The following is a 22,598-nucleotide window of genomic DNA, read 5'->3' on the forward strand; positions in this document are numbered from 1 at the left end:
AATTTATGTCTGTAATTAATTTTATTCTACCTTCTTTTTTTTACTCATTTACTTTGAATTAAATCATAAATTATTTCAAACATTTGCTTATTTAAAATTAAAATTAAAACTCTTCAATTGAACAATTAAGGTTTTTCTAATGGTGAGAGATTTTTGGAATAGAATACAAAAGTCTTTAAATTCAAAGTATGATGCTGTCATTATAATTTTAATGAAATAAAAAAAAAAAAAAAAAACTCTTCAACCAAGACATTAGTTTTCACCTAAAATTAATAAATATTCCCCCAAATTACTATCGGTCAAATTCCAACATGACAATGCATGTCTATTACATTAACCTCACATCTTTTAAAATCTTTCAAGTTTTTAATAAAATTTCACACTTATTAAAATTTTGAAATGATTATATATCCTAAATTCATTATAAACATTTAAATATTTAATCAAAAAATATGAATTTCAGGATTTTAAGCAAAAAAGAAAAAAAAATAAAGACTACTTGAATTTTAAAAATACAAGATCTTAATTTTTTTAAAAAAAATCAAGATTATAAATAGTTCAAAATCAAAATTAAAGCAGAATTATTAAAATATTAATTGGATCAAGATATTTTGTCTTTATATATTTTATTAAAATATAAAATAAAAATAAAGAATAAAAGATGAAAGAGATGAAATGAAATAAATGAATATTAGTTTTAAAGGATAAATTAGTCCTAATAAAAATAGAGATAAAAAAACGATTAAAAATTTTGATAATATTTTTATATGTATATATGTATAGACAAATATGAATGTTGCCCGCGAAATGGACTTCTTTCCCACCTACAATGAATATATCATCTGCCTTTTTTATTTATTTATTTATTTATGTTTTTGGTGGAAGGTAGGGTCAAACCACGTAGAACTATGGGTTAACAAGATCCAATCCTACACGACTTACATAGTTATAAGATACGCACGGGCACGGTCATTAAAAGGCAAAGGCAAAAATCAGCTCACGTTCCTGCACTTCCGAACCCTCTTTTCATCAACCAGTAAAGAAAAGAAAAGAAAATAAAGTAGGAACGGGAACGTGAATCGGAGAAGGAGGGATAACTGCTACTTTTTTTTTCCCAGTAGTATACATTATGAGTAGCAAATATGTGGTATTCCTTCTCATGAAAAGCACAACGTATACATCTATTATCATACAACAAAAGACTGATTCGAAACCTCAATCAGAGCTTCACCTATTGTCCAAATACTGCACAAACAAATTGAGTTAAGCGCAAACGAATAGTGGGAGGTCAGATGAAAACAGAATTACATTTCTATTGCCTTTCTACAAAACTGTTAGTACCAGCACAAAATTTCCATCAAAAGATTAATAATACAAAAAAATGCTACCATATTTCTTTCCAAGCCAGCTAAACTGATATCGGCAATGCCCTGAAGTTTATGTCTGATAATCCTAACGGCACCATTATAAGAAAGTTACGGTAAAAGAGGTTTTAATTGTGCTTGGAATAAATCACCAAGAGCTCCCCGAACATCCATCTGATCAAAACAAAGGATTATCAGTTCATCACACGACGCATTTCTTACCCTCGCTCTCTTAAAAAATGCAATTCAGAGATAAGTATGCACATAGCCAGGTTCTTTAATAAAATCCAGTATTTTAAGGTATTGACAGAATATCTTTTAGTAACACGTCTTTAGCAGTTACAGTTAGTATATAGCTATTTCCTTTGATGAGAAAAAAAGATATATCCACGTTGTCATCAGATATTGAAATCCCGTTTCATCTATTTTGCTAGCTTTCTTATATAACAGTACATTCTGACTGCTCAACCATTCAATAATTCTGCCAACTATAATATCAAAACTAATTGAAATCTCCTAATCTTGTCTCTGTTGAGACAAACATCCAGACAAACAAATTATACCCAAATACAAAAGCAAGTTAGCAAGACGATACTAAATGGACAGCGTAAAAATCAAAATATTGGTGCCACCTCTGGTTTTAATAAGAAACAAGTTTAACGTCAAAAATGTCCTTAATATCAATTTTGATATGAAGTTGAGCATTTTTTTGGGTTTTATCATTAAAGGACAAAACTAATGAGTAATGACATTGACAATGGTATCTCTGGAAGATAAAAATGTATGTTTACTGTATTTAAAATGAGAAGTGCTAGAGGTTAGTTTCTAAACAGTTAACAAAATCAATTTTGGTTAATTTAAGTCAAATATGGTTTTACTTCCAAATAGACTCCACGCCACCAAAAACACTTGTATTGTAGAGTTGCCCCTAAATAATAAGCAAGAGTTGGCACAATACCAAAATATATACACATGCATAGAATTATTAGGTTAAATTATAATTTTGGTCCCTATATCAATGTTTTGGTTTTAGGTCCTACATTTTGGATCCTATATACAAAAATTTCTACAAATTGGTCTCCAACATTTACTGATAAATTATAGCGGGGTCAGAGTATTTTACTTGTATGGACTAACACAAAAAATGACATTTCATGTAAAATGTTTGTTAATATGGAGGGACCAAAATGTAATAAAAAAAATATGTACAAGGATCAAAACAAAAAAAAAATGATATCAAGTATAAACCAAATATAACACTGTTATTACTTCAATAAATGGTAAGGGTTTTTCATATAAAGATCAAACTATAGGGTTTTCTTGTGTAAGAACTAAAATGAAAAATGGTGTCAAGTGTAAGGACCATATTTATAATTAAACCATGTTATTAGCAATTGCAACAAAATAATGACCAAACAAAGTCATACCCCTTAAGGGGCCAAACAATTACCTATCGATCTTTATATTTCAGGCCAATTCTGATATTTGTTCTCATAGGTAAGGAGATTTAAAGCATTTAATGAAATCCTATTCAATTATTCTATTTTTAGTGACAAGCGTATAGCGAACACAACCAAATAATGACCTAGGAAAGGCATACATATAGAAGCAGCTGAAGAATCCAATAAACTACTTATCCATCCAAAATAATTATTATTTTTCTTTCCACAAAGTTCATCGAAAAATCAACTGGTGAAAATCAATTAGAAACTCTTTTAGGATTGTCCCTGTCCCAATACTGCCATTGATGGAATAGAAAATAACTCCCATTTTATATGGTGAGCATCCTTTCCCTTAAATTTCAGCCAGCACATTACACAAAAGCATAACAATAAATTAAATGCAGCCTTGAATAATTGTAGAAACAAGAAATTACCTGGTCACAGCAAACAAGTTTTGTTAGCAAAGGGTATAACTCTCTTAGGTGTCTTCTGAAAATCTTATTGTTCATAAAACACATGCTTTGAAGCACCTGAAAGAGCACAGTTAATAAATATTAGTTTATTGGCACAGAAAAAAAAACCCATAAAGCATAGCTGCAATGAATTTCATCCAGTTAGATTGAAAAGCAAGCAAATACAAACTCAAGCTGAGTACCCCTATTTTAATTGATTTTGTTAAATAAAAAGAAACTTGAAAAAGAAATATAGATGGATAAAGTATCCAAAGCATTTGAATAATAATAAGTAAAACAGAGAAATGAGAAGAAAACCAAGAATGTAGAACATCCAAGAAGTCTTTTATATATAGGACATGACAACTCCCTCAAAACAGCTGTCGGCAAAACATCATTATTATAAGGCAGCAATACATGCCAATCAAGATAGACAGCTAGAGACTTGAGAATTTATGCTTCTAAAACCAGAATCATCTACAAATATGTTATTTCTATATATATTATTAGGAGTTTAGAGGTGATCCACTATTTGTTTAAGCAATCTACAAACAAGCAAGAGCAACACCATGACAATATTAAGGCTTTTCATCAACTACAGGAGCTTAAAACAGTTCCTAAACAGATGGCATAATCTGGTTCACTGGTGGTGTAAAAACCATTACACAGACAAATAATTTTGTTTTAATAAATTTTATTTACACATTCAGCTGCAATATTTACAATATGCACTGATCAAGTATATGTATGACAGGCAACACTGACAATGAATAGAAGACACATCAACTTTCATATACTATCATGGAGAGTAAACTTCAAACCTTTACAATAATGGGAGCACGCAGTTCTAAGACACGATGAATATCCATGTTAGTGGTTTCTCCTGTAATTGACTGGAGTTCAGATGCCTCCCTGAGCACCAGCTCACAAAAAGACACCAATTTCTCCTCAGCTAACCTTTCAATTTCTACATCAGAATCTTGAGTAATACTCAAGCCATTAACTGCTGCAGAATCCTCGTCTTGAAATACTTCAGACTCTAGACTTTTTTCTTTTTTTGTTTCAAAACCATAAGTTGCTTTTTGTAGGATGTCCAGATATATGCCAGTACCAGTTAATTCCTGACGAAGAAGATTTATTGGTGGCCTGTCCAAGAATAATTTAGTGCTGCTTAAAGTCCTCCATTCCAATGGTAAAGAAGTTCCACCAGAACAAAATTAAGAAAAATAGATAGAGTTTGTATTACCTTTCATCAGGAATTTGGTGCATACGAGTTCTAAGATTGGTGGATGAATTATATGAAGCAGCAAACTCCAACAAAGACAGCAAGATGTCCATTATAGCAACCTTCTGTTGTGCTTTTAACTTTGTCCAATATTTTTTCTGCAAATAATTAGAAAAATAAAGTTGGAAAAAGAAATTGAATTTTTCCCTCTCTATTACTGACATTTTGCCAATTGCAACCAAGACATAGTTTATCTGATCATCAAACTCTCCATCAAGAATTTTCTCGCAAGGCTAGGAGATGGGTTACAGTGTTTCCTCCACCTTCCAAATATATTTAAACAAATGGGTCTCAACTTTCAAATTACATTCTTCCTCTTTTCCTCACATATGCAGTGTCTTAAGGCACTTACTCGCACCTACATTTTTCTAAGACACTTGCAAAATACAGACTCTGAGCAATCAAATAATTGGCAGCAAAGTCAACAAAATTTTTTGCATCTATTTCAAATGCGAAAACCTTGAAAAATTTTCAGGTTACCAACTGCTAAATTAGATACTTTATTGTCTGGTTGGACAGCTTTAAATCTGTAGAACCAGACAATAAACTATCTAATTAAATGCCAACCTTTTTTTCACACAAATTTAGGGGAACCTGAAAATGTGAGATCTGAACAAAGAAAAAAAATTAAAATACAAACCTGAATACCATCAATTGCACCAAGAAGCAATAACTGTGTAATGCACTTTCCCCTGACAATTACTAGCAAAGGACTCTCCTCATTCTTGGTATCAGGCTCTACAGCATCAGCAACCTAAAATGGAGTAAAATAAGAGATGTATTCATATGATAATCCCAAAGTCAATGTTACATTGCCACTATAGATAACAATACCTTAATTGGAGAAGACGGTTGAGAAGCATCAGATGCACGGCTTTTAGATTTTGTAAGATTTCGAAGGAAGAGATTGTCCATCATATTCCCCATAATCCGTTGACCTAAGGTTTGACTCCGATGAAAACCTCCATCTGCAGATTTGGGAGTTCTTCCTGATGGAGATGGAAGGCCTACAACAAAAAAAAAAAAAAATTGTCAATGTCATCAAGCAAATTCATTTTTTCTTCAGTTTCAATTAATGCCCAATTAACACTTCATTTTTATAGTAGTTTGTAAAACCCCACATGAGATGTTGAATTTTGAACGAGATGTTTCACCTTTCTTATTTTTTTTTCAATAAGCTAATTTTTGTGAGACTAATCAATTTGATAATTGATACCACTTCTCACGTATCAGGATGAAGACATGAGCATGCTTAAACAAATATTCCAGAAAAAAAAAATTTTAAAAAATAACCTTCAGACTGATCTGCATTTGCCTGTGATCCAGAATCTTCGACTCCATCAGCATTTGTATTTGAGGATGCCAATGGGGATAATTTCCCATTACTATTGACATCCAGTTGACGGTCACCCATTGCCTCATTGTCAATAGACCTCATGGTACCACTGTCACCTGCGTTGCCTTCAGAATCGCTAATAATGCTTCCATGATTTCTCAGATTTTCGAAACTTAAAGCATTAAGCAGCTCTAGAGGTTGCGTAGTGTATGAAGCATCTCTGGAGATCAAGATTAAATAAATGTTTAAGAGTTGATATTAGAACAACAAAAATGGATCTTCAGAGAATACCAAAAATTTTGCACCTAATGCTTTTAAGTAGCGTGTCCCAGTCATTCTCGCTGAATTGGTGTCCACCGACTTCAATGAGATGCACCAAAGCACCAAGAGATATTGAGACCACCGTTTGATCTGTCTTTTTGGCACAATCTAACAACAGACCCAGTAGCGGAGGCAACATAAAACAAACCTCCTGGAAGCAATCCTCATTAGTAATCTTTTTAAAATATAAAATAAGTTAGATAAATGCTAAACAGAATTCCCCAAATTTCATACATAATTTATAAGATAAAAAAAGCATCTAATCCAAGAAAATAATGAAGTCAACACAGGCAAGTTCCAATTTAAACTGTAAGACCATGACTGCTAACTTTTTATTAAGCAAAAATTTCAAATGTATGCTTGTTAAAAATACAAGAATGGAGCACATTACTGTTTTAGTTCTTTACCTTGTAGAATGTGTTGAAAAGGTTGCATAGCAGCTGAAGCGAATGTATGCTTGTTTCACGGAACCAATCATCATCAGTAGAACTAAAGCCTTCTTTTCCAGCATGTCTCACATGATCAAAAATTGGAAATAGAACTCGATGGAAAATACTCTCCCAAAATGACGTGGAGAACTTGCTACCTCTTTCATTCAGTAAATCAAACAACACTTCAAGTGCACAACTTCTGACCTCTGGCCTTTGATCTGATGTCAGATCAGATAAACCAGCCAGCATTGGGAACCAATAATGCTCAGTTACATCCATAGTTGCATCCAAATTAGCATCAATAGGCATTAAAGCACCTCCAGGAATAAGACCCTTAAGCAGACAAACAATTAAAACCACTTAAAAGAGGGACATTAACGCAAGGAAATGAACCAATTTTTTACAGTAAAAAAATAAATAGTTTCATATCATGAAACAATGTACATTTCAACGTATATTACAATCAGGTGCAAAGTTAGCATGCTCCCTTTAGTTTTCCCGTAAAAATCTGTTTTGAACAATGGCAGATATCAATGCATTATGAAAGGAAAATCCTTTTTTTAACCATGAACTGTCTCATACTCTCATCTAATGAAAAGATCAAACATTTGGAAAACATAATATCAAAACAGTATAGCTTCCAACATCATGTCATCTTTGTACTTTGAGAAAACAAACAATACCCTCAGAAAAACACACTACAGAAATAAATCCCAGACAAGTGTAGTGGGTCAAACCTAGTGAATTTTGATAAAAACATCTACCCAATTTTGTAGTATTAATGGGTGTGTGCATGTAATCTCCAAATTTAGAAAAGCAATTTCCTACAGATAACCCAACAAACCTCTGCAAGACGGTCCTCACAGATCCGGAGGAGTGCAATAGCCTTCAAACTAATACGATGTGAACTTTTATTGTTGGCAAACCTGATCAGACAATTCACGCAATCCATGAAACAGTCTCCCACTACTTGATCAAAGTGTTCTAAGATGACTGTAAAATTTCCGAGTGTTAGATACACAAAGGAAATGGTAGACCGCAATGACTAACGACACAGACAAAGAAAATCATTCCTACCTTGCTCAACATTTTCAAATGCACTCTCAACAATTGATTCCAATTCATCATCTGCAGAAGCTGTGAAAATCATAAATACACTACGCCACCCTGACTTTATGCTTCCAACCTTAGATTTTATCATCTGCAATACATAACAGTGCCAACTGAACTTTAGTAAATATAATCCAATGATATTAAGCTCAACTGCAAGAAGAATCAGAACTTATGCCCACTATACCTGGACAATGCAATCGACAATTAGCCTCCTTTTGGATTCACTTTGACTATTTCGCATAAGAACAACAAATGGTTTGAGAATATCATTTTGGAAAGTGAATTTGGCCAGTTCAGCACGCTCCAAATACTTCATACTAAGTTGTCTTAGAGAATCTATGGCATACATAGCAATTTTCTCATCATGATGACTCCCTGCTGATATAAAGTGATTTGCTAGAACAGACCAGATTCTAGCCCAGACCTGATAAAAATAACAATTAGAGCTTAGAAATGCATTCAGCGTGGAACATCAAAAGACTGTTATTACATGGGATGGAAGCACACATTAGTTCAACAATTAATGGAATGTAAGCAAAGCTTATTGATGTTATTGTTAACAGACAGCTTGAGCAAAATCATATTTTAAATTCATTCCTCATTAGTTAGTAAAAAAATTGATACATGTACAGATATGTGCACTCATTACATATGTATAAACTAGGAAAACAATATATTTGAGCCAATATATTGAAGAAGAAAAAAATTATCAATAATAAAAGTCCAAAAGTTAAAAAATAAATAAATAAATAAAGCAGAAAACCCTAGAAAAACAATTTATAAGACATGAATCATCAAAATAATGAAGAAAAAGTACACAATTGTCAGTTGATAAAAGATATACCATACGTATACGAGCCATATTGTAATAACTAATTTCAACAAGCTTCTGCAAGCTGAAGACACGAGCTGGTGTTTGTTTTAGCTCTTCAGCTGATACACCACAGAGAGCAGTGAAGAATTCCACAACTGAATCACTAGGTAGTTTAACACTATTCATGAAAACTTGTTCAGCAGGTTTCCCAGCTAATTCTCTCAGAGATTGAACAACAGCATCTTTGGAGATTTGGTTTGATCCATGCATAACAGTGGCAGAAATTGAAGGAGTTGTTGTTATAAATTCAAGGCGGGATACACATTCCAGAACTGCATTCCATGTGTCCTGAAGGGCATTCATATCTGAGTCACAAAGAACCAACAGTGTCCGCAAAGCTTCTACATTTTTACTACGCATCTCCTTGGGGGCATGCAAGAAAGTAAACCTGGGAAGTCAACAAAGAAACTAAATGAACATGGTCAACTGTACCAAATATCTTAGATGCCATCCTATATTCTCATGCACATAATATGATAGTTCCCTAGCATGTCAAAATAAAGAAAGAGCAAATAACTTGTAATAATCAAAGCAACAGTGTTTTAGGGATGTGGGGTGACAGGAATACAGGAGGAACATATACCTGACCAGAGATGTTAAAAACGCATATCTCATGGTATCCATTCCAAGAACATAAGTAATATGTATGCCAGCTTTAAATCCCTCCATCAACAGAACAACACGAGGCTTATTATCACCTTCCTCCATAGTTACAGAAAAAGTAGCAAGCAAAGGCCAACCAACAGCTTCAACCATGGGCCTTACAAGTTCAATCTGCTGGGCAGTGTAGAAAACTCCTCTTTTCACCCCTTTATTCCTGAATATAGCTTGTGTTTTCTTAATGATGGCCTCACTTTCCATCTTGGCATCTTCGGATGACTTCCTTTTTGGGAGTGCTAGGTTGAGAATACTTACAAGGCGTCCTTCTTCACCCTCTGGCTTCGGTCTGCTGCTTTTTCCAATTAAAGATGCATCATCTTTCATTTTAATCTCCTCTTTGACAATGGAATCATAGATCTCTTCCAGTAGTTCTCTAGGAGCACATTCATCCGGATCATCCCTAGCATTCATGCGAACAAAATCTGACTTGGACATCTTGGGCCACACCATTGGGTTATGAGCATCAGTATTTAACATAATAACAGCATAAGCTAGAACATAAGCTGTATCTGCATTTTTAAAAAGGCCTGGATTGTCTGCACAGTATCTGTCAGACAAGATGCACAAAAGACAATGGTATTAGCACAAAAGATATAGAAGATAAATTATCGGTACAGGTACAACATATCATGCAAACATTATATAAAGTATAAGTAGACATGATATGCATAAAACAGTGTTGAACTTGAACCAATTGAAATTGATCATTATGACATGACAATCAACCAAGACATGCACAATGGGAATAATTAGGAATGATTAGGACTGTCAAAGTTTTCCTTTCTCAGTCCATGTCAATAGGAATAATTAGGACTGTCAAAGTTTTCCTCTCTTCCCACTTGGTTCAAGGAAATTAATAACTGACATGCACAATGGTTTAACATGCTATACCTGTTGGCATACATGTCTTAAAATCAAGAATGATGATGTATAGTAATTGTGTACATAATTTTTTATCAAATTTTAGCACTAAAGGAGATTCCAATATAGATGCATAAATAAATATATATAATTGTCCCATCATAGTTCTACAGACAGGCAACCATAGCCACTCAGGCAAGGGAAAATGAAGGCAACTTGCATTTACAAAAAAGCCATTACCTCTCTGCAAACTTTTCCATGATTCGATCTATCTTTTGAGCTTCCCCAGGAAGTCGGAACCCTTTAAGAAACTCCCTGATTGCAGTATCAAATTTCAATCCAGAAAATTTCATGGAATCTACATAAGCATGCATCACAGAAAGGGGAAACTCTTCATGTTGACCTAAATAGTCACCAATTGTAGCCTGAAAGCAACCAACAGTTATATATTCCAGACAAAACCTGGATGAAATGGTAGATCAAAAACTAAATTATACTGAAGAACAGTCACACAACCTTATCCAAATTGGGAGTGTTTTTCAAAAATTGAGCAACCGAAGCAGGTGTGTTTTCCACCAACTTATTTGATATTAGATACTCCAGCCCCTTTGTTGGTTTTCTGTTGAACTAAAAGATTATTAAAACCATAAGTCAGCCCCCAGCCGTAGCTCCATCTTTATGCAACAGAAGGTTAAGACAAATTTCCCTTCCCAACTTCCCTGTTAACAAAGTTTAAAGAAAACATTATCTATACCTCAGCAATGGCAGCCTCTAATGTGGATTTATGAGCCTTGGCCTTCTCAAAATCACTGGTTACATCTTCCCTGGATCTTATTTCAAAAGAATCTTCAGCTGAAATCCCATCTTGCTGACTATTCTTTAACTTTTCCAATTCCCTGTGTGATCGATCCCAATCAACTAGTGATTTAAGCACACTAACAAGACCCTAGGAAAGATTAAGAAAATGGGATCAATCAGCAAAATGATCAAAAATGTCAATTAAATGAATTACTGATTTTCAAAAAAAAAAAAAAAAAGGCAACTAAACCAACTTGAAGTGATGAGCCTTTAATTGAAGTTGTTTGAGAAACAACAACTGAATTTGGATCAGTATTTTGAGTCCCTTGTGCTATTTTGGACAAAGTAGTGACCTACACATTGAATTGGAAAGTAACAAAGATTATTATATTTACCAAAGAGGACATAAATAATTTACATGCCATCTATAATGCCATAAAAAATTGCTCTGCAAGATTATACCATTCGTTCAAACAGGTTTGGTGCCTCAAGATCACAATCATAATTCACAAAGATGTCAACAAGCATCTGTGGATCTTTACATACTTTCTCTAACATCCTGCAAAACCCACACCAAACCAAATTAAAAGTGAGGAAAGGGAAGCCAAGCAACAAAACAAGAAAAATTTGTTAACAAAAGTTTATAAGCATAATACAAGCAAATTTTTAATCAACTAGGAAGAACATTATACCGAAGAACACTAAGTTTTTGGTTGACAGGAATTTCTAAACCATCCAGTGGTCTAAGAACAATCAATGGAAAGAAGATTCCTATTTCACCCTGGAAAACAAAAGAGTGTAAAAAAACAAATGAGACACCAAATTAAAATTATTTCTCTGCTGAGAAGCTTCAGCAAAATCTGCAGAATGCCATGCATACTTTGAGACTCTCCCTGAATCGCAATAACAGCACCAAGAATATTCCAGTTGCATACTGTCAAGAAAGAATACCAATATCACAATTTATATATAGTTACTGTAGGCAAAGATAGATAATGCAGTTCAATAAAACCTGAAATATGACAGGGGATTGTGAAACTGAAGCTCGTAACAATGCATATGAAAGATACGCCTTCACTGAATCAATAAAATGGAAGTTCTTTGTAAATGAATGACTAACTCCCTCCAACAAACCCTGAAAAATAACATAACAAACATGTGATTCTGAACAGTCAAAATAGTAACAGTCAAAGAATGAAAAACTTGAATATCAACTGCGAAAGAACAAGGATGTAACATTCTCTCATCCTATCTACTCCCACTTAATGCTTTAGTCTAGCCATATAATGGGCAGAAATGAAAACTATATTAATCAACAATATGGAACAAGTTGTCATTTCTTGAACCAACAATACAATAGCAGTAGCATATGGTAGTGGTACAGATGATTCCCTTTTTCAAAGCTTTTTAACACCTTGACCAACTGAATAATTGAGGCCACTTTTTTATTCTTCAACTTTCATTTTGTATTCTGTCTTTCATTTGGTATTTTCTCTTGAAGGAATCTTTATGTGGCTACCAACTGGGATTAATTCACACGAAAACTTTGTTATGATTTTTTATTCATCAAAAATTAAAAATAATTACTAAATATTCAATAATACTAGGTTACTTACACATGCAGTCACCTTTTCAAACTCTTGTAGTTTCTTTAACAAGAGTATACTTTTTTCCATATGTATATTAATTCACGTATTTCTAGTTTTAACTTTAATGGATAATAGGATTTATTGAAAGAATCCAGAAGGGAATTTATGCATTGATTTATTAAGTGGGTAAAGAAATATACCAGTAGCCACAATGCTGGGCCCAATGATGCGACAAAATGGGCTATTTGGAAAAATCAAGGCCAGCTGGTTAGTGGACCAATCAAGGGCTCTGGGTCTCAAAGGTGAATATGGTATAGCAGAAGAGATCAAGAGAAACAGGGGGTAAATGGAGAGAAGCTAGGAGAACTTGCTTACTACAAAAGTTAGTTATGCTGGAATGGGTATTCTTGTTTTAAGAGATGATTATTATGCCAGGGAGAGAGAGAAATACTTTTATGTTTGTTTGCTAACATTGAGTAATACTATTTTATCTTCTATTGCAAGGTCTTCAGTCTCTACCACACAATGATTGCAGTAAGAAAAGTTTCATTAAGTGATTCAAACTTGTCCACCCCAATTCATAAGGAATTGCACTTCTTGTAATAAATATATGAGGAATGCTAACTACACCCCCTTTCTAAGACTCTTTATTATTGGCTAAAATTATTTAAAATCACAAACTCTATGAGTCTTGCATCTCATTTAATAAGCCTCTTTCCTAATTTAGTGGTAGGACCCACCAATAATTGAGAGAGTATTAGAGAAAGAGTTGCTAGCATTTCTTTAAATATATGTGCCCAGATAGCATTTGATTCTAGCAAACCACTTCAATCTGTGTTATCTTACACATAATCACCAAGTTTACAACACTACATATGTAAACTAGTATCTAAAACAATTTTTTTAACAAAAGAAGAAATAGAAAGATGGGATATTTCAATGAGTGATAAAAAAAAAAATTAAAAAATTAAAAAAAAAGACAATAAGATACCATCCTTCCATAAGGCTGTGCATAAAATACAAAAAAATAAATTTTATTTCCTAGTTCTAGAGTGCATTAGAACAATGCTTGAGTAACTGTTAGGTTTTGTTACGAAGCTAACAAGCTGCCAGATAGCACAGTTATTTAGGTAGTTCACTCAGCTTCTAACTGCTATATGTACTATTCTACACCTCAACCAAGGGTAACATCATTAAACAAACCAAGTCTGACACATAAAATAAAATGTACCAGGCTCCAGCAAGTGACCAATAATTAATAAAGTAAAGCAAATAATTACTTCTGCATGACTACAAGTAACATAATATTCCAATGCACTATCCTGCACCTATTATCTAACAAGTAATAGAAGCTGAAATCACTGTATAACCTGAAGAAGCTCAAGAGACAATATCCTTGTCTTGGTTGTAACTTCATCATTATCTTCCTTCATACCCATCTGCCAAATTTAAAGTAAGAAGTATCTGTAATGTTCACAAGAAATTAACCACAACGCTATTGTTAAAGCGAGAGAACCAACCTTGCAAAGAGTGCGGAATACCAACAAAGCATCACGTTGTACTATACCCATGCTCTCCAAATCAATCCCACTTGACAGAAGATTAATAGTTAAGCAACTATTCAGAGTAAAACATACAATGGATATCACAAAGTACAATATCCTATTCATATTTCATACCGTGTTATCTTTTTACCATCTTCAGTATGCACAGCCTTGTCCAGTACTGCTTCTAAGCCCTATACAAGACAACACAATCTTGTCATAAGGACATGCTATGGGTCCAATAGATAACTATACAATTGATTTACCTTGATATCAGCACCCCCAGCAAGATTTTGAAGTTCCTCAAGAGATGTTGGAGATGCCTCCTTGGCTTGACTAAGTGCATCACCTAAACTCATTTCTTTTTCGTTCGAGTCTCCCGTTGAAGATTCATCAGATTTTGTATTCAAATTCTCTGCTGAAGCTGCCTTTGAAATTGCATGCCCACCAGAACCAGATGAAGCTTCAACCTGGAAATTTTGATAGTCATTTCTAAAAAAAATGTACTACAAGAGTCATAATGCTAACTAATATGCTATATAGTAAGGAATTTTAGAATACCCACTGGATCAGTTTCCATTCTCCTGAAAATGATGCTGATCATCTGTGTCAGCATTGCCTTTGACGTTGCTTGGTTTATAGGACTCTTGCTACAAATCCAAAGTAATGAATCTCATTACTATAGAGATTAACAATAACAACCCTTGAAGATAGAATAGAAATGATTAATACCTATTCAGAGCAATATTGTAGCATACTCTGATAACTCCCAGTAAAGGTTCGCCATGTACTGAATGATGGAAATAAGGATTCAAAATTCACACAAAAAAGAAGAAAGAAAGAAATATACAAGTATATTAAAAACAAAGAAAGGAAAATCAACCCAAAGCATCCTAGAATACTAAAAATATCTTCTGGTAGCAAAAGGTGGTTTTCTAACCACAGAAAAAGCACAACAAATGCATGCAGTACACTACAACCGATTTGAACACAACCATTGGTCAAAGCCTCAAATTGTACACGTTTCTATAATGTGTAAAAGAAAACAATAAAGTATGTATTAGTGGTCTTGTCTTTTTTATTAATGCAACTTTTTTTTCCTTTTTTCTTGACTCAACAGTTTAGCATCAAGTGATTTTCAGTCATGCCTAATTGGAGCACTTGCAAGTCTCAACTTCTAATCTCGTAGAACTTGAATTTGATGAAAAGAGGTACAATAAAATGAAGAGAATCAAGTCAAACATAATCCTAGAGGCAATCAGCAGAACGCTGAAGCTAGGAACATAAATGGGCAAAAGGGCGCCTAACTCATTATAAATTATCCAAGCTCATTCTTCAAACAAGTCAACCCATCTAATTGCCTAAGCAACATGTTGTCATAATAAATTTTGTCAACCCTCATTTCCAACAACAAACCTCTGGTTATATCCCAAAAACATATGCTAAAGGAAAGGAAAAGGCCTCTAAAAAAAGAAACACTTCCCTGAATGTCCTTCCCAAGTCCCAACCCAAAGTGAGAAACATCATCTAAAGGTAGAGAAAGCAGTGGTCTTAAAGGAAGTGACTCCCTGAGAGATATACTTCCAAGACAGAATAAAAGGTAGATTAATGGCCAAAATCTAGAGAAGCCCATGTGACTTTCTCAGAGAAAAAACAGTGCTATAACATAAAAAATAAGGAAAAGAGTAAATTGCTCTAACATTTCCCCTAGAATAAAAATGCAGTCAAACCAACGTAAATTAGCTCTTCAGACAGAATACATGCAAAAATGAGATTATGCTGAGCCTACTCTTTACCATTTTTACTTTAATTGGGTACATTACCACTGTTTTCCAACTAACTCTGCTATGGTCATAAAATGAATGTAAAATTCTCATTAACAGGAAAATACCATGAAGTTTAAGCTCGTTTAGCTAAAACCTTCTTCTAAGCTTTAAATAAACATTACATTAATCATTTAAATTACATGTAAATTATTTTATTTGATTTACCACATAGAAAATAATTTGAGAAATGCTTTATAGAAAAATTTATATTATGATTATGTATGTGACACATGTTATCAGAATACATACATAACAAAACAACAGATTTTTTTCTATTACAATAAAAATACCTCTGAATTTTGTAGAAGCCACAGCAGTAAGAAGTACCTTCAGCACTTGGAGAATAGTACTGCATGTTGATTCTTAAAAATGAATAGGTATAACAAGAAATATATATCCAGTAACCATTAAATTCGCATAGTGATTTGCATACCTGTCAGGAGATGAATTGTCAACACAGCTGCATACCATGTTTAGAATGTCTGTAAACAATGGGACATTTTTACCACCCTCTAACCCAGGATCTCCCTCCAAATGGTCATACGCAATAAGTTTCTGTATTAGCAATAATTAGGCAGAATAAGTAACCAATTTTGAGCATGAACAAGTGCAAATAGGACTGGTTGAACAGCTTATTGAACAGAGTACAGAAAGCGTGCACGTACATGAAGACAATCCAAAGCAGATTCAAGGATTTTCAAGTTCTTAGTCTCAAAAGCAAGACGAAGAGGATTTAAAACAAATACTGCATCAGCTCCTTCAAGTGTACTCCCAGCACTACCCAAGACAGCATTTATATTTCCACTCTCAGCCTTCTGTGACTGATCTGCTTCTGTCCTAGTTTCCGCTCCATCTTCAGTTACATTCGCACTAGTGAAAACCAATATAATTCGAACGTCAAAATCAAAAGAATCCAGGTCCATTAACAGAGTGTTCAATCCCACTTCCACCAAATAAGGACTGCTATTCATTTTCCATTTGCAACAACCAAATTTATACAAAAATTCAAAACGTATCAATGCTTAATCTAAATCATCATACCTTCCGGATTCAGCTGACTGTGCAGTTTGATTTGGCTCAGTCTGCTTTCTCTGGCTGGCCTCTTTCGTGATATCTGTAACGATTACAGAGCACACACAAAATATAACTAAATAATCAATGACATTACCATTTATTTACCAGTAAGTAGTATCATAACTAAACTAACTAAAAGATCATTAATGCAACAAATCGAACATTGAAGCAGATAATAATTATGCCATAACAATTCACAGTCGAAAAGAAAAACGTATCAGATGGAATTAAAAGCGTGAGATAGAGAATGAAGCAGTGGAAAGAGGGATCTAGGGTTGGAACCATTGTAATTCTGAATAGCTTTATGAAGCTCTGGAAACTTCTTGCCAGAGCACTCCTTGAGCATAGAATCGAATGCTCGAGACACGAAACCCCCGGCGGCACCTCCGGCCATATTGTCCTCTCACTCTCTCACGACAAAATTTCTCTACGTCCACGCGTGTTCAGCAGCACCGCCACAGATCGCGGACGGAGTAGAATTCGGAATCGGAATGCAGGCGGAGCAAAATCGAGATCATTCGAAATCGAAAACGTGATCGTTTAGGCTCGACGGAATTGGATGCCGAAGAATTGGAGCTGGGAAGAGTGAGAGAGAGATCTGAGAAATGGAGAGAAAGAAGGGCGTAGATCTGTGTGTGTCTTAAATGTGTTTTATGTCTGTTTTGGTCACGCAGTGCCAAAACAAAACTATGACAATGTTTCCCCAACTTGAAGATTTTAGAACAGAGCTTCTAGCTAAATTTCGGAAGACAAAGGGGCAACTCTGCAATACACTTTTTGTTTTTTCCCCCCTCATCTTTCTTTTTTTGGTCAATAGTGTAATCCCGATTATGGGCATTATCTTTTACGGAAGTTAGATGAATTTATTATGTTGGCCCATTGGGCTGATCAGCTTCATTCTGGACCTGTGTTTGGGGCTTTCTATAGAACATACATTGATGTCATTGAACTCATAGTGAGAGCCCAATATACAAAAATAAGGATGTGTTACTTGTTTCGATGTTTACTTCTTAAAGATGAGTTTAATAATCATGCACGGACAGTGCAAAAGTAGTTATACAATGTCAATTAATTAGATATCATTATTAATATATGACTTTTTTATTTATTTATTATAAAAATCATTAATTTGTATCACATATTTTATGACTAGATGATAGTGTAAAACTATTTTACAATGTTCCTGTATCACATATTTCTCTCTTTCTTTCTTTCTCTCTCTATATATGTATATATATGAAATATCAAATAATTTTGGATTGATATAAATTTTTGTACATATAATATAAGTAAAAGAAACTTTCAATCTAGTAGTGAGTTTTGAGAAAAATAATCATCCAATTGAAACTTATTGATCAATGTAATATTTGATAAAAGTTATAATAGAGTAATTTGATTCCTCCGTGTTTAAAGCATTAAGCATGACAAGTGCATATCTCAACACTAAGTGTGGGAAGAGTTGTGCTTGGTGCAAGACATTAGGTAGGAGATGTTTTGTTAGACACCACTTGATGTAGATTTTTTTAGCGTCTTCTATTAGGTATGATTGTGGTCACACTAGGCACAACAATATCATAGGGGTCCCTAATCCCTCAACACTAAACATGGAAGGTGCCACATGAACGTGAGTGAACCATAAAGTCTTATAACCTCTTCCCCAGATATAAACAAGGGATATAAACAATGTTACACTAAACGTCATAACAAAGATTGACAAACGTGAGTATGCGTTATGAAAATATCTATAATATTTGTCTTAATAATCCAAAAAAAAAAAGTAAGAGAGAGTTATAGTTGTGTAATTAGGGAAAAAGATATGAGAATGATATCATTAAATAGATGATAAATTATGAGACATTGTAATTGAGATTTTCAAGAACTATGAGATACAAGATACTTTTGTGTGATGAACCTTATATGTGATATATTTATTAACACGAGACGTGAATATTTTACCTTACTTGTGAATCAGTCTTAAAATTTTAATAGGCGCTATTTTATTACTATTTTTTATTAGAAAGTGTTGTGTGGAAATATGTTTCGATAATAAAATAGTTATAAAAAATATCACAAAATATTAACACACTAATCACAAATTTTCTAGCACTATGGTTTTAGACAGAGTATTGTCAGTTTAAGTGTTTATTTATATAAATTGTTTTTATAATAGGAAAAATTAGATAAAAACTATTTTTATACAAGATGAGTCATTACAAAAATTAATTTATTAAAATAAGTTTAAAAAGTTTAGAAATAAATCATGAAGTATTTTTATATTTTTTTTAAACATTTACACAAGTATTTATATTATAAAATAAGTCCAAACAAGTAATATACAGGTTTAATCAATACGCTTAGAAACATATTTGATAAAAAAACAAAAACTATAATTAAACAATTTAAAAAAATTTATCACTGTTATAAATACTAAGTATTTACTGAAATACTTGATTGACAATTTTTAGTAAAACTTATCTTTTAATCATTTTTTTTCATCCATATGAACCCCAGAAACATAACTTCAAGATTTGAATTCAATTTAAGCAAAATCACTTATAAGTAACCATTGTAGTATCTTTAACAATAAATGCCAAGTCAAAGAAAGTTTTGTTAACCATTTTTTTCGATTACCTACAAAATATATAATTTTGCAGTAAATCACTTTTTAAAGAGACTAGTTAGTGGTGTTATGCTTCCTCACGAAAAGAGAGGCTTCAAATAGAACTGTACAAACAGAACAAGTTTGGATATATTAACTAACAATATTGTACAAAGGTTGCGAAAACAAACCAACAGAAATCAAGTTTGGTAACACACTAACGAGAGAATTTGCATACTACAATCACACATGCACCATATCGCAATGCGCATCTTTCGAAAAATTACATTTGAGGCAAGCCATCTTTGAGGTATACTGGTTTAACTGCACTTTAACTTTGTCTGGGTTGGCTTCTACTTTTCTTTGCAGTGACCTTAGCCTCATCTTAGATACTACTACAAGTTTTGCCACTATATAGTGGTACATATTTTGTCCTTGAACGCCTATCCATGCGGTTTATACCTACATGTTTCTTGTGCACTCGAAATATTATGAGAATATAACATAAGATACAAGGAAGAAAATCACAGAACAGTAAAGCACTTTCAAAGATTTAATGCCTTGGGAATTTTCGCCATTCAACTTTTGATCAACTAAGAGAAAATCCTAATTCACAACCACATTTCCAATAAATTCATCTAAATGTTTTCTCCAATTCAGCAGTTTACTAATTCCATTGCTCCCACGGTAATTTCGTCCAAGAATGCTTCAAGAAAACCTGCATGCCACTAAATACATTAGGAAGATAAAATTAGTAGTAACCTCTAAGTTAACAATGCAGCAAAGAAGTGAACTCTCTTGTTCTATTGAAACGATCTTGAGGCCTCTGACATTCCATTAGATTGAAAGAGATCATCTCCACGCCAAATGGACAAAAAAACCACACTTTTGCAATCTTGCACATAAGTTTTAGCTTCGCCAGATATCTTAATATTTCCATCCAGACAATTAGACTGTAGAAATTACAATGTACCACTATAGTTGCATTAACCTATATAAAGAGAAAGAAGGGTATGTAACAACAGTTTATCAATTCAAAGATAAACGGTTACACTGAGATATATAATCCAAGATCGGGTAAAAGAAACTGACAAGCAACTCATGACCTCAAAACTTCTCTTTCTGATCAAATGTTTGATTTTCAGTAAAAAAAAACTTGGTGACTTCTGTCTGAAGAGCCAAAAAAGGAAGAAAGATTTGCAAGTTTTATCAATCTAGTTAGTGAGAACACTTAGCCATAACATGAAAAAGAAAATTTTATCCAAAGAAAAATGGGAATTGTATATTGGACTTATCTCTGACTTTGAGCAAGCATTCACTCGCTACCATATTGTATCAAGAATGAATCTTTTCTTCAATAGCAACATCCTACCTCGGGTGAAAGAATTGATGGCAATATTAATATATGTCACAGAGTTCAAGAATTGATGCAAAGACTGATAAAATTGGTAGCATGAGGACGAAAGAATCATAGATGGCGAATAGGTATAGCTCGGCTGATGAGTGATGATATGGACAATTACAATACAATACAGAATTGAATTGTCTGCTGTCAAAAGAGAACATCATTAACATCAAGATTGCATGCGCATGTCCTCACTAAAAGCATATAAGATTATATAACAATTCAATTATGAGCAGAAACCCTAACTGCAAAAAAGATGGAAGCAACACACAAATCAGGGAAAGAAGAGAGAACCAAATTAAACATTACGAGCGAAACTAGAAACAAGTGTTTATGACCAAGCCTTGTTTTCTGTATTTATAGGGTTATACTATACACTTTAATACGTTACGTACATAAAACATTATTTATTAAATTAAAAATCTTATACGGTACCAAAAAAATTTAAAACCTTGTTATTAAAAATAAGATATATTTTTAAATAATTTATATGAATATGTAAAAAAAAATAGCAAAAGAAAATAATAACACCTCGACATCATTAGTTGAATATAAATAAATATCCGATTTCAAACATGATCAAGACAAAATGTTTGTGCAAAAGGGGTGCCCCAGTTCATGAAGCTCCCACTCCAAAAACATTGTGCAAAGCTAAGCATAAATTAGTTAGAGCTGTAAATAGAAGAAACACATTTGATGAAAATAACCACTGAAAAAGAAAATCAAATTTTGTTTAGTAACTACGATACCTTTTGCTAGGACAATACCACTCTTAAAAAAAATGAAAAGTAAATACATATCATTACATATTAGTAAGAATCAAATAGAATATGAAACAAGGGAAAGAATAAAAATGCATCCTTTAAAATCTGAATTAAATACCACAAACTCTTTTATAATAAAAAAAAAATTTAATTTTTTCCAAATCTGAATCTAATTAATACATAATTTTTAATTTTTTTATTGATAAAATAAACGATACTAAAAGACATAGAAGAAGCCGTAAAAATACTTCGAAGAATGATATCAAGATTATAATCCATTGTGTTTTTTTTTATGATTTAGTATCGACCTTTGGAGGCATGAATTGGAGGTAGTTTTTATTTTTCTTTTTTACTTCACAAAAGTCTTGTTGAATATTGTATCTATCTATATCGATAAGCCACTAAACGGATAGATTTACATTGAGTATAAAAAAGATATCAATTAACATGTTCATGTTCTATTCAATCAAATAATGATAAAATATAAATTATTTTTTAGTGAGATGGCTTATTTACGGGCTTCACACATCACCAATGAGTTATAACCATCATAAATTTAACAATAAAAATTGACATATATATATATATATTAATCACAAGTTTTATAAAATAGCATATTATTTTAAATTTCAATTCCGAATCGTTAGACAAGTTAATTTTTATTACCACTATTTTGTCGAGGGGAAAGATTCATGTTCGTGTAAAGAAAAAATTAGTATATAAATTCATCAATGAAACTTGAGAATATAAACTGTTATGCTTTCCCATCAAACCACGGAAATCTTTGAAACTTATTTATCTCATATCAATTAGAAAAAAATATATAGACAATAAGAATTAAAGATCGATCAACTCTTGGA

The 22,598-nt window shown here is 33.0% G+C and overlaps 1 protein-coding gene across 1 annotated transcript; it reads right to left on the reverse strand.

The window, feature by feature from the left end:
• Positions 1 to 1,079: 1,079 nt before the first annotated feature.
• Positions 1,080 to 17,690, reverse strand: ATMIN7 (HOPM interactor 7). Its single transcript, XM_020372123.3, has 33 exons — positions 17,253 to 17,690; positions 16,938 to 17,010; positions 16,562 to 16,766; positions 16,330 to 16,451; positions 16,187 to 16,245; positions 14,803 to 14,860; positions 14,636 to 14,720; positions 14,337 to 14,540; positions 14,206 to 14,264; positions 14,047 to 14,116; positions 13,897 to 13,965; positions 11,950 to 12,072; positions 11,818 to 11,871; positions 11,630 to 11,718; positions 11,400 to 11,496; positions 11,192 to 11,290; positions 10,894 to 11,085; positions 10,656 to 10,766; positions 10,380 to 10,564; positions 9,202 to 9,825; positions 8,589 to 9,006; positions 7,929 to 8,168; positions 7,709 to 7,832; positions 7,476 to 7,624; positions 6,608 to 6,964; positions 6,185 to 6,351; positions 5,837 to 6,099; positions 5,378 to 5,550; positions 5,184 to 5,297; positions 4,505 to 4,641; positions 4,080 to 4,404; positions 3,241 to 3,336; positions 1,080 to 1,538 (listed from the first exon to the last, which is right to left on the reverse strand). The coding sequence occupies exons 1-33, from the start codon at positions 17,362 to 17,364 to the stop codon at positions 1,476 to 1,478; spliced, it is 5,316 nt and encodes a 1,771-aa protein (XP_020227712.1). The 5' UTR covers positions 17,365 to 17,690; the 3' UTR covers positions 1,080 to 1,475.
• Positions 17,691 to 22,598: the final 4,908 nt, after the last annotated feature.

The sequence above is a fragment of the Cajanus cajan genome, chromosome 5, assembly GCF_000230855.2.
Source record: "Cajanus cajan strain Asha chromosome 5, NIPB_CcT2T_4, whole genome shotgun sequence".
Taxonomy (NCBI): domain Eukaryota; kingdom Viridiplantae; phylum Streptophyta; class Magnoliopsida; order Fabales; family Fabaceae; genus Cajanus; species Cajanus cajan.